Source organism: Polistes fuscatus, unplaced genomic scaffold (assembly GCF_010416935.1).
Source record: "Polistes fuscatus isolate 324 unplaced genomic scaffold, CU_Pfus_HIC Scaffold13, whole genome shotgun sequence".
Taxonomy (NCBI): Eukaryota; Metazoa; Arthropoda; class Insecta; order Hymenoptera; family Vespidae; genus Polistes; species Polistes fuscatus.
The window spans coordinates 3,657,529-3,669,704 of NW_025113031.1; the positions used below are offsets into that span (position 1 = coordinate 3,657,529).

At 25.9% G+C, this 12,176-nt stretch overlaps 1 protein-coding gene across 1 annotated transcript; it reads left to right on the forward strand.

The window, feature by feature from the left end:
- The first annotated feature begins 466 nt into the window (after positions 1 to 466).
- LOC122513742 (nuclear pore complex protein Nup107) lies at positions 467 to 3,859 on the forward strand. Its single transcript, XM_043630212.1, has 6 exons — positions 467 to 1,034; positions 1,146 to 1,832; positions 1,914 to 2,767; positions 2,856 to 3,173; positions 3,255 to 3,530; positions 3,649 to 3,859. The coding sequence occupies exons 1-6, from the start codon at positions 509 to 511 to the stop codon at positions 3,748 to 3,750; spliced, it is 2,763 nt and encodes a 920-aa protein (XP_043486147.1). The 5' UTR covers positions 467 to 508; the 3' UTR covers positions 3,751 to 3,859.
- The last annotated feature ends 8,317 nt before the right edge of the window (positions 3,860 to 12,176 follow it).

The following is a 12,176-nucleotide window of genomic DNA, read 5'->3' on the forward strand; positions in this document are numbered from 1 at the left end:
CCAGTAGAGGCTGCAACGATCGACTTCCTTGATTGGTTGATTTTTAGTCATATACGAATCATTCACAAATTAAAGCGATTAATTCGATTATTAGTATATTTTTTAATTTTAACATTAAAATACTTGATTAATATATAAAATAAATTTTTTAACACGTCGACGGCATGTCCTGCTTTTATATATCTACGATTGTATGATTAAGTTTCAAATTTACCCGCCTGCGTAGAACAATTTGCGCAAAATAAACGAAGTAAATTTTCTATTTTACTTAATTGCTGTTCTCTTATTGGTCGCCAATTCAACACTACCGTCATCTGCCGAATTAATTTTACAAACTAAATAACTTCGAAAGAGAGGTTAGTTTGATAAGTGTGTTTATTGATATTAAATAAAACTAGTATATATATTTCGTTTTAAAATTATACTTTTTAACTTATAATATATATATTTTCACATGTTACTTTGTGATCACATATTATTATAAATAAATTCAGAATAATATTTTCCAATGGAGAACGTAGTCGATACGAAAGAAAATTTAGCACAATCAATACGACTTTTGAATCAAGAAACTACGCAAAGAAAATCATTTTTAAGATTAAGTACTAAAAGTACTACACCAAAGAGAATATCTTTGCAACAAAGTGCTCATTCTCGCAAAGATGCTGAAGATACATTCAATCAACTCAATGATACACTAAGTCCCAAAATATCCTCCAGAAGTTATGTTAATACAAAGATGATGAAGGCTCATAATTACTCTGATATAGACATATCTTTGACTGTAGCACCTCATGAATTACGTGATATAATGGCATGTTCAGAAAAGAATGATATGACCATGCGAGAAATCATGGAAGATAGTAGCGTAACAGGAATTATTTTGAAAGCCAACGAGCCATGGCGGGAAGTTAATACTAAATTGTATTATGATTTCTTACAATGCATACAAGCACATCTTTCTGAACTACAAGTCTTCGATACTATTGCTGATTTTATACAAAGTTGTACTGATACTTTGGAAATAATGCGAGGTAAATCTCATTTCTTAATTCATGCGTAATGTAAGATTAATGCATGAATACGTTGTATTTATATATTTATGTGCTTAATGTATTTATTCTTTGTTGTATGCTTTATTATAGGAATGCAAGCTAAGGTCGAAAATACAGCCTTATCTATGGAAGAAATATCATTAGAAAATGAAAGAAATACATGGAGACTTATATATTGTCTTTATCAAAATAGGGTAAACGCATCAAATTTTGATACTATGATGGAAGATAATTCTAATGTAACTTATATATCAGAGAAAAATGTAATAGAACATTTATATAAAACTGAAAGACAAGTAAGAGAATATCAATTGATTATAGATTGGTTAGAAAAAAATGCATTGGATCAAGCTAATAGATCACCAAGTATAGAATGTTTTACCGATAAAACTGTTGCTTGGGAAAATACGTTGTATCAGTTGCAAAATAAGAGTATGGGAATAGCTTTTGGATCTTCCAGACCATTAATAACTTCTATGGATCCTGATGCTCCTATAAGAGAAGGCAAACCTATTCATGATTTAGATAAGGAAGATGATATTAGACTTGAAAAAAGAATGTTTATAGAAGTACGTTGTGGTCGTCTTCAAAAAGCGCAAGCTTTATCAATTCATTGCGGTCAACCATGGAGAGCTGCATGTTTATTAGGATGGGTACCTCATCACGATCCAAATTATAGTAATCCTTTGACAGATACTAAATTACCAATTATAGGTAATCCTAATAGAGATCTTTGGAAACAATGTGCTTGGGAACTTTCGCAGGATAAGCGTGTAGGTAATAAAATTCATGCATATTATTATTAATATCAGTGTACATTATATTATTACTCTCATTTATATTTTTTCACTTACTCAGGTCAGTTTTATCGTGCTATTTATGCCAGTCTTTGTGGAAATGTTCAACAATTGTTACAAGTAGCTATGTCCTGGCAAGATGCATTGTGGGCTTATATGAAGGGTCTCTTGGATGTTAAAGTTGAAGCAGAATTAAGAGATACAATGCCAAAAAATCATGCACCAATGCCTGAAGAATATTGGAAGAATAATATTTCGTTAGAGGAAATATTTAAGGAACTTCATGCATCCAAAAATGAATTGATACGCACTCAAGCTAGTACACCGGATCATCTTATACAAAAGTATTTAATATTAGATCAAATTCCAAAGTTAATGGAAGAAATAGAAACAATGATTGATCTAGGAACCTGTGATCCCCAGTTTTTAAGATTCTTAGCGCATTTAATTCTATTTTTACGACAAACTGGAAAAAATATGAAAGATAAAATAGGAGATAAAGTATTACAGGCGTACGTTAGAGTTCTTATCAAAATAGGCGATCCAATCTTGATTGCATTTTATACAGCTACCTTACCGCAGGAAGATCAAATATCAAATTATGCCTCGTATTTAGAAAATATTACCGATTTTGAGCAACGTAAGAGATGTTTGACTGCTGCCGAAGATGCTAATTTGAATGTTGAAGCTATTACAAAAACAGTTGTTGAAAGTATACGTCAAAAGAATACAGAGGTTAAATCTGAGGATTTAAAGGGTGCTCTCACAGATGCCGATTTGGAAAAGATCAATGCTTTGGATTGGATTATTTTCTATCGGAACCAGCGAGAGGAAGCATTGTGGCAAACTAATGCATTAATAAGATATTTTCTTACCAACGACAAAATCGATGCTGCTCGCAAAGCTTTCAATAAAGTAAAAAAGAAATTATTTTATTAATAACATTAATTTAATTTCATCTTTAAAACTATTCTATATATTTATATATATACATTTATTTCAGATCCCACCAGATTCTATTGAATCAGTTATGTCTGATTATTCAACTATGGAAAATACACTCGTAAACCTTACAATGACTGATAATTTATCAAAAAAAGCATCAAGTACTATTAGAGAATTTCTTTGTTATAAAACATACCTTGATGCACAGGAAGGCTTTTCGGAATGGTTTCATCACTTTCATCATGGTAAACCAACTCCGTTGGAAGATTTATCAGCGTATGCAACATTCACTGAAAAAGTTGCTTACGATCATAAGAAGGCGCAATATAATACTGAATTAGATAGATGGAAATGTACTATGCAACATCATACCAAAGTATGTTTAAAATTATATAAAGTAGTTTTCAAATAGATTTAAAATGTTAATACTAATTATATTTTCTTTTCTTTATATCAGGCGGTCAAGCAGCTTTTATTTAACGTTCTTTTATTTCCTGATGGTGGTTGGCTCGTCGACACCAACAATAATTCACACGAAGTTAATGATGATGAATCAAATGAACCATTAATACAGGAAGAAGTATTAAGGAAACATCAATTAAAAAAATTACGCAAATTATGCATTCCCAAAATTGCATTATTGTTACATACCGTCATGTCTGAAATGAATGAACATGCCGGTTGTATACAGTTAGCCGATATCCTTGCGTGCGAGCAATATCAATTGTTTGAAGTATGCATTTCTGAAAAAAAAAAAAAATAAAATAAAATAAATTATTAAAATAAATATTATTATACTTATATAAAATTTATCTAAAAATTAATTAAATTTTTTCTTGTATTTTTTACAGGTATTCCCTAAAGGACGACTTCGTGAAATATTTAAAAAAATTTGCGAATCCTCCCTCATCCTGATGGATCAGAAAAAGGATCCATGGGGTTATCCAAAGTAAAGTAGCTGTAAAATATTATTATTGTAATTTGTTCTAATACAAATCTTTTTATAAAATCAGTTTATTGTCAACCACAAGAAGTGAATATAAAATTTGATACAATGTTCAATAATTTATATTAAACAATTAATACATTTTTTTACCAAATAAATATTTACTTTTAGATGTTTGTTTTATGTAGTTGCAAATAAGCGCAGCGTAATACGTCGGAGATGTCGAGTAGATTCATGAAGAATAGCATATGACAGGAATGGCGAACAAATCGATCGCGATCGATTGCGATCGATCTATCGTGAAGCGATTTTAGTCGATCATAGCCGACAGGAGACGATTTTGAAACTTATCGTTAGTCGCTTTTATGGAACAAACTGTCGTGGTTTATGTTTTACATGTGTTATGTGTTGTGTTAAGATTTAATTAGGTTAATTCCGACATATTTTTAAGAAAAATAGTCGATTATATATATTTTTAATGAAGTTGGCCACCCCTGATATATGGAGATGTAAGTGTAAAGAAACTTGGTGGAGAAGTTATTAAGAAGGGATAATAACAAGTAAGAACAACTAATATCTTTGTTTTTGATTTTTCTTCTTTTTCTTCTTTCTCTTCTTTCTTTCTTTTTTTTTCTTTTTAATACCACTAATTTCATGAATTGCAATTGCCCATAATTCTGTTGTCTTCGAAAACAATCTGTATTTTTCTATTCGCATTCTTAGCGTCAATCAGGACCATTCTTGTTCTTGTAAAATATTTGTATAATTATAATAATGGTAGCATAACTATAGTTACATGCTATTGCTGTAATAGTTATCATGAATATATGTTGTACTATTTAATAAACGTGCAGAACAAACGAGGATTATAGCAAATTGCAATTTATATGATTATTATGTGTTTATGTATTTGTGACTGAGATATCGATGATACCATATCAACGGTATTTATATTGTACAAAGTGATCCATGTTCTCGAATACAACAAAATTTAAAGGCAATATTATAATGCATTGTAATATGTTTACAACGTTCATAGTGGATGGTAATAATTACTTGAATTCATATCATTTTTCAATCATTCTCAACACCAATATCTATGATAAAAGGACAATATTTGATTTATTTACGTTATACTTATGTTTTAATAGCAATATCAAAGTAATATCATTTATTTATTTTCTCATACTAGACGAATGAAAATTTTGTTAAACAAAGCTTTTTATTATTATTATTATTATTATTACCATTATTATTATTATTATTATTATTATTATTATTATTATTATTATTATATATTTATGTATGAAGCGAAAAGAAATAGTTAGAGAAATATTTTCTTGCTAGCGAGAACAGTCTTTCTTTTTATATTTCAATTCTATTATTAGCATTACGATCTGTTACAGTAACTTGAAAATTTATATATTTTCTTTTCTTTTTTCTTTTTTTTATTAAATATACAAAAATGATTTTCGATGCTTTTCGATAGCAATGAAACCGCTGCTTTTTTTATTGTGCTTTAAAGCGTGTTTAAAACTAAAAAAATAAAGAAGATTTCTGATAAGCATAAAGAATTATAAGAAACAAACGATAATGCATTTTGATGCAGCAAAGTGTTTTCGTAGAGAGAGAGACAATAATTTCGTTGGGTCTCTTGCGTAGATTTCCTTTTTTCTATACTCTCTCTCTCTCTCTCTCCATCTTTTTGTTTTAATTTTATTTTTATTTATATTTGCATTTTTATTTTACATTAAACAATAAGATGAAGACTGTACATTTATAAAAGAGAGACGGTATTACAATCCAAAGGGGATAAAAATTGGTTTCACACACAAAGCTGATGCGAGACAAGTTAATATGTACTTTCAAAACGTAACATCTTACAGAGTTTATTTGTTTTTAATAGTAGTTATCTTAAAAATACTTTCAAAGTTTTTTATAATTATCCTAAAAGAAATGAAAATATAACAGAAAGAAATATAATATAAAATCAAATAAAATAAAATAAAATAAAATAAAATAAAATGAAGAGAAGAAAAATGAAACCATACGCAATTGATTGATGTATTTTTACACGGTTCGATCATTGTCTTAACACACTTATGTAGTTGAAACATTCATCATTTAGATTCTCTCTTTCTCTCTCGCACACAATACATATAATTTATTTAGTATCACATCACAATAAGATGCTAAATAGAGAGTTAGAGAATCCGTTAATTCTTTTTATTCTTATTTTCTTTTTTTTTTTTCTTTACTCTTTTCTCACCTTTTTTCTTTTTTTTCTAAATGCTGCATATGTACGCATGTGCGTGTAAGTATGGTATGTATATATGTAATAATTATTCATGATATTTCAAAAGGAAAATGAAGAAATGTAGTATATTAAGATTAATAATATTAATGATAATAATAATATTAATAATAACCATAATAATAATAATAATAATAATAATAATAATAAAAATAATAATAATAATAAAATATATGCAACGTTATTATATACATATATCGTTCATTATAATTCATTTCACGGTGTAAACCATGTCGTTTATTGTTTACATTCTCGAATTTAAATTCGTATACGATTTTTTATTTTATTTTATTTTATTTTATTTTATTTTATTTTATTTTATTTTATATTTTTTATGTGTATGCATGAAGTAGTATGTAATGTGTTTTATTAGTAATAGTAATAGTATTTAATAGTAATAGTAGGTAGTAAGATCTCTCTCTCCCTCTCTCTTTCTTTTTCTTTCTCTAACTTTTTTAAACTTTCATTTTAAATTACCAGATATATTCGAGCTCACTCGAAGTTGGAGATATGAGGATCTTCGATTACTTAAATTGAAAAGTGTGATATTTTCTATTAATTTTGTTTTCCTCTTATTTTCATTTCAGAGAATAGTAATATTACACGAGGATTAGAGATATTCACCATACATATTTAATTGTTTTCTAGTTTAACACGTAAACGATTCAAAAAATAACAAAAAAAAAATATAGACGATGTTTAATTACATTATTATTATTATTAGTATTATTAATTATTTAATTATCTGCTTTTCATACGCTACTCGTACACATCCGATATGCAGTTATTATTTTGTTGTCTTCTTTTTTAAAAGAGAGTTCTCGATTATATACATACATATTTATGTATACAGTGAGTAGTACCCCTTAAAATCGTACACCGTTACTTCTAAGCTTTATTTATAACAAGTTAATTAAAACAAATACGAAAATAATACATAGAAAACGTCTGTCATTAAATATTAATTATATTTATTATTTTAAAAAAAAATTTCAACTTGATATTTTATTAGATAAAAATTTTCAATTTGAAGTCATCATTATCAAGGAACGTTAAAAAAAAATGTATTTTAGTTAAAACAATCGAAAATATTAATATACTACAATACTGTATTGGATATATCTGAAATAATTGTTAATTAATCGAAAAAAATGTGTATTGTAATTTAGGAACACTGAGTATATATTCGGAGCACCGTCCCCTTCGAAATTCCCCTTCAGACTGAGCTCTTGTCCTCTATGAAAGTTCTTTTATTAAATTTTGTTTATATGACTTTCCGAATGTAGCACATGTGTATAAAAGAAATAATACACCTAGTCGATAAAATTTAAGATTCTAACGTTATGATTTTACTATTTTTATCTATTTTATGTAATTATTTTAACTATCCTGCGCAGGGAGATGACTTCGAAGAGAAGGGGTAAAATTTTCATCTTATAAAACATACAATCGAAATTAATTAATATTCAAAGTACGTTAAAATGTATGTAATGTTTAAAACAATGTATATATGTTAAAACAATCTTAAATATAAGTAGAGTGTATTAGAGTATTAAAATAATTGTTAATTAATCGATAGAAATGTCTATTGTTGTCTAAAAACTCGGAGAATATGTCCTGTGTACCGTCCTCTTCGAAATTCACTGTTGAAATGAGACGTTGTCCTCTATGAAAGTACTTTTATTAAATGTTGTTTATATGACTTTGCGAACGTTGCGTGTCAGTCTAACGATGGATTCCGAAGAGAACGGTACATAAAATTTATACTCGGTGGTTCTAAAGAACAATTACAATTTTTTTCGATTAGTTAACAATCATTTAAGGTATATTTAATACAGTACCGTACTATATTAATATTTCCGATTTTTTAAACTATAATACATTTTTTTTTAACGTTCCTCGACAGTAATGAGTTTGATTTTTAAATTTTTATATAATAATATGTACTATTGTTTAAATATTATTTAATTATATCCCACGTATATTATATCTTACGTAACGGTGTACGATTTTAAGTAACACTCATTGTATATGTATATACATATATTGCATTTATCTATTTCTTTTTTCGTATTTTTTTTCTTTTTTTTTTCCGTTTACTTACAACCTCACGATAAATTATTTTTAGATACGTATTTATTTATTTATTTATTTATTCATTCATTTCTTTTTCTTCCTCTTCTCTTTTTAACTTCGTTTTTGGGATAGTCAAAAATTCTTTGATATTCTTTTGATGTGTTTTTAGTTTTCTTTTATTCTTATTCTATTTCTTTTTATTTTTTTTTTACGTGCATCGTCCATCTACGATTTCTCTTCGTTTTGTGTACTTTATTATTATTATTATTATTATTATTATTATTATTTATTATTATTGTATGTTTTTAAACATTCTTCTTCATCTTCCTCTTCTTCTTTTATTTAATCTTTTCTTTTTTTTTTTTTTTAGATCGCGCCCATCATCAGCAGTTCATCGGCAATGATTTTTCGAAAAAACGTGAGAGATCTATGGTAATATATATGTGTTATTTTATTTTATTTTTTCATTCGTCAGATCTTTTCGATTTAATTCTCGATTATTTTTCTACGTGCATATTTAGGTGTAATCGTTTTAGATTATATTTTTGTTTTCTTTTCTTTTTTTTTCCTTTTTTTCCTAAATTGTTTAACACGAACAAAAAAACAATTTTCTACGCCAAAAAGATTTTTAATTCAAAATGACTTTAATTTTCTTTTCAAAATTCCTCCGTTCGTTCATACGTTTTCTTTTTCGATATCGAAATTCCAAATTCCAAATTTCAGGATTCCCTTTTATATATCTTTTTATTTCTTTCCTTTCGTTTAATTGTTCTCTCTTTTTCTCTCTCTATATATAAGTACTTTTTTTTTGTATTTTTAATTATTTAAACATCTTTTCAACTTATTTTCCTTATACTTTTAATTCATTTACATACATTTTTAAGTTAAACACACGAAAACATTCAAATTATAATATTTTTCAATAATAATGATAATAATATATAAGAATAATTTAATATATATTCTAATAGAATAATAATAATAATAATAATAATTTTTTAAATATTATTACTTCGTTCTTTTTCATATATATATATATGCATTTCTTTCTTTACTTTCTTTTAAATAGAAAATTTTTCTTTCTCTCTACCTCTTCTTCTTCCCTCTCATTCTCTCTTTCTCTATTTAATTTTTTCTTCTCGTACGTTTTTAATGATAATATTTATCGAAAAATGTTATTATTATTATTGTTGTTAATTACGAAAAAATCGATATGCTTCTTCTTCTTCTTCTTCTTCTTCTTTCTTTTTCGATTTTAAATGTATGTACATACATACATACATACATACATACATACACACATTGAAAAAATCTAATTTCGCGTGTATATTTAAACGGATATGTATGTCTATGTATATGTATCATTTAATATATAAATGCGTGAATGTTGTGATGATTAATATGTGAAAGTTTAGAGAAGAACGAATATTATCCAAGACTTAAAATAGTTATATATATATATATATATATATTTTTTTTTTTTTTTCTATTACGAGATGATATATTATTATTTATGAAGTGAGCGACGTTTTTTAATTTTACAAGATGAAACCGACGACGACAACGACGACGATAATAATTTTTCTTTCTTTTTTCTTTTATACACATAATTACGTTAAAAATAATTAATAACAATCATAATAATAATAAAACAATAAAATAATAATATGAATAATACAGTAGTACTATTTTATTATTAATTAATAATTATATATTAATATATAATTATAATTAATTATTATAATTAATTATCATTATATTTATTTATCATTAAATTCAGTACCAGTACTTCATATTATTATTATTCTTATTATTATTATATATTTGTTCAATATTACAATAATAATAATAATATAATAACTGATATAGAGAAAAAAAATAAAAGTAAAATAAAAATATGAAGAAAAATTGTCAACGAATTTTGAAAATTCTAATGCAACAATGTTTTTCCTTATAATCTAACACTTTCGTTATAATTTTGGGCTGCTCCTGAAAAGAATTTAAAAAGGGGCTCGGAATTTGAATGATTTTTATAGTCGATAATACTAGGTCTCAATTATTAGAGAAAAAAGAAACAAAATGAAATTTTACTATAATGATTAGTATAGAAAGAGATAGAAAGAGAAAGACAGTCAGAGAGAGAGAGAGAGAAAGAGAGAAAGACAAAGATTTACAGTTTCTTTTACGTTATAATAATTTATCTACTTTCGTCTGTATTTTCGTATATACATACAAACATACATTTATATTTTGCATGTTTGTAAGTTTTTTTTCTTTTCTCTTTTAGATAATAATCCTTATTATTTATTTAATTAATATATATGTAATTAATTACTAATTTATTTATTTTATTTTATTTTATTTTACTTTTACTTTTGATTTTTTTTTTTTCTTTGAAGAAATAGAATATATGTATATATATATATATATGTATGTAATGTATGTATGATAATGCCTCTACTTGAACTATGCATAATTTATTGCAGAATTGTACACAACGTAATTGTTTAGTTTTTCTTTTCCTCTTAATTTTTCTTTAATTATTGTTTTTTTGTTTTCGTGTTGTTTTTTTTTCTTTCTTTTTTTTTATTGTTTCAGTATAATATTTTTGTTCATTATTATTTCGTTATTTTGTACGATTACGAATAGACGGCATTACCCGTACAAAAGATTTGACAAATATTATTTAACACATCTCCCGACAAAGAATTTCCTTTCCATCGAATTTCAAACCGATAAGATTGAAATTAATTTTTCTTTCATTTATTACAATTATCTTTTTACGGAGCAGTCCATTATTATTATTATTATTATCCTTATCATTATCATTATAATTATAATTATTATTATTATTATTATTATTATTATTATCATTATAATTATTATTATCATCATTATCATCATTTATTCCTGCAAGATGATCATCGGAATATTTTTTTTTTATTCCCCTTATTGTCTCACACAGAAAAAGTTGCATGTTTTTTTCTTTTTTCGTTTTCTCCCTTTCTCTCTCTCTCTCTCTCTCTCTTTCTCTCTTTTTATATTAACATTATTTTATTTTACTTTCTTTCGTTTACTTTACATATTTCTATAATTATCAACGATTAGAATCTTCTCTTTTTTACTTTTTTTTCATTTTATCTTTTTTCATTATTCTAAAAAGAAACGAAAGTGTGAACAAAAATTTGTATATTTTTCATAAAATCGTCATATTGTCCGAGATATGCATTCAAATTGAATATTTAAATAATATCGAATTATCGAGAGTAAGGAGTTATTATTGTCACTTATAATAATATCTTAACGTACTTAAACACGCTTCTTCTTCTTCTTCTTTTTTTTCCTCTTTTTAATTTTCTTTTTTCTTTTTTTTTTTTAAATATTTCTTCAACACGTAGATAATATTAGGCTCTAATTTCAACAATTAATTTTTTAGCACAATCCACTTTCAATTTAATTTCGTTTTGTTTTTCTTTCAAGAAAATTTGTCAACTTCTTTCTTTCATACAGCATATTTTTGTGTACGTGTGTGTGTGTGTGCATGTGTGTACATTATGTTTACACATATTCTCTCTTTTTTTCTCTTTTTAGTGTAAACGTTTAAACATATAATAATTGTTTTACTTTCGTGTTTATTCATTATTATTTTTCTTTCTCTCGTTAATTGTTTTTTTTTTTTTATAATAATATATTAAATATCTCTAAAAGTGGTCTTCGAGTTGGAGGAATATAGAGTATAAGCATTATAAATTTGCAAAGAATTATATAGTTTAACTTAGAATTTAGAGGACACCCCGCTGGCACTTAGAAACTTGGACTCTGTCTGTTTTTTAAATTAGAAATGACGATTACTTTCTTTTTCAATTTTTTACATCTCCTCGTAATATCTACATATATCTCTCTCACTCTCTTTCTTTCTAAGGTGATTATGTATTTCGCTGATTTCTTGGTTACACGTTGTTTTTCTGTATGTGTGTTGTAATATTCTCCCCCCTTCCTCCCAGTCCCTTTTTCTTTCAATGTACATACGCTTAGCGCATGAC

What these genes read in the sequence shown, in the direction of transcription:
- LOC122513742 (XM_043630212.1), top strand. Translation starts at nt 509, where the DNA reads ATGGAGAACGTAGTCGATACGAAAGAAAATTTAGCACAATCAATACGA. An exon ending in TACTTTGGAAATAATGCGAG is followed by an intron (nt 1,035 to 1,145) that starts GTAAATCTCATT and finishes GCTTTATTATAG; the next exon opens with GAATGCAAGCTAAGGTCGAA. An exon ending in AGCAATATCAATTGTTTGAA is followed by an intron (nt 3,531 to 3,648) that starts GTATGCATTTCT and finishes TATTTTTTACAG; the next exon opens with GTATTCCCTAAAGGACGACT.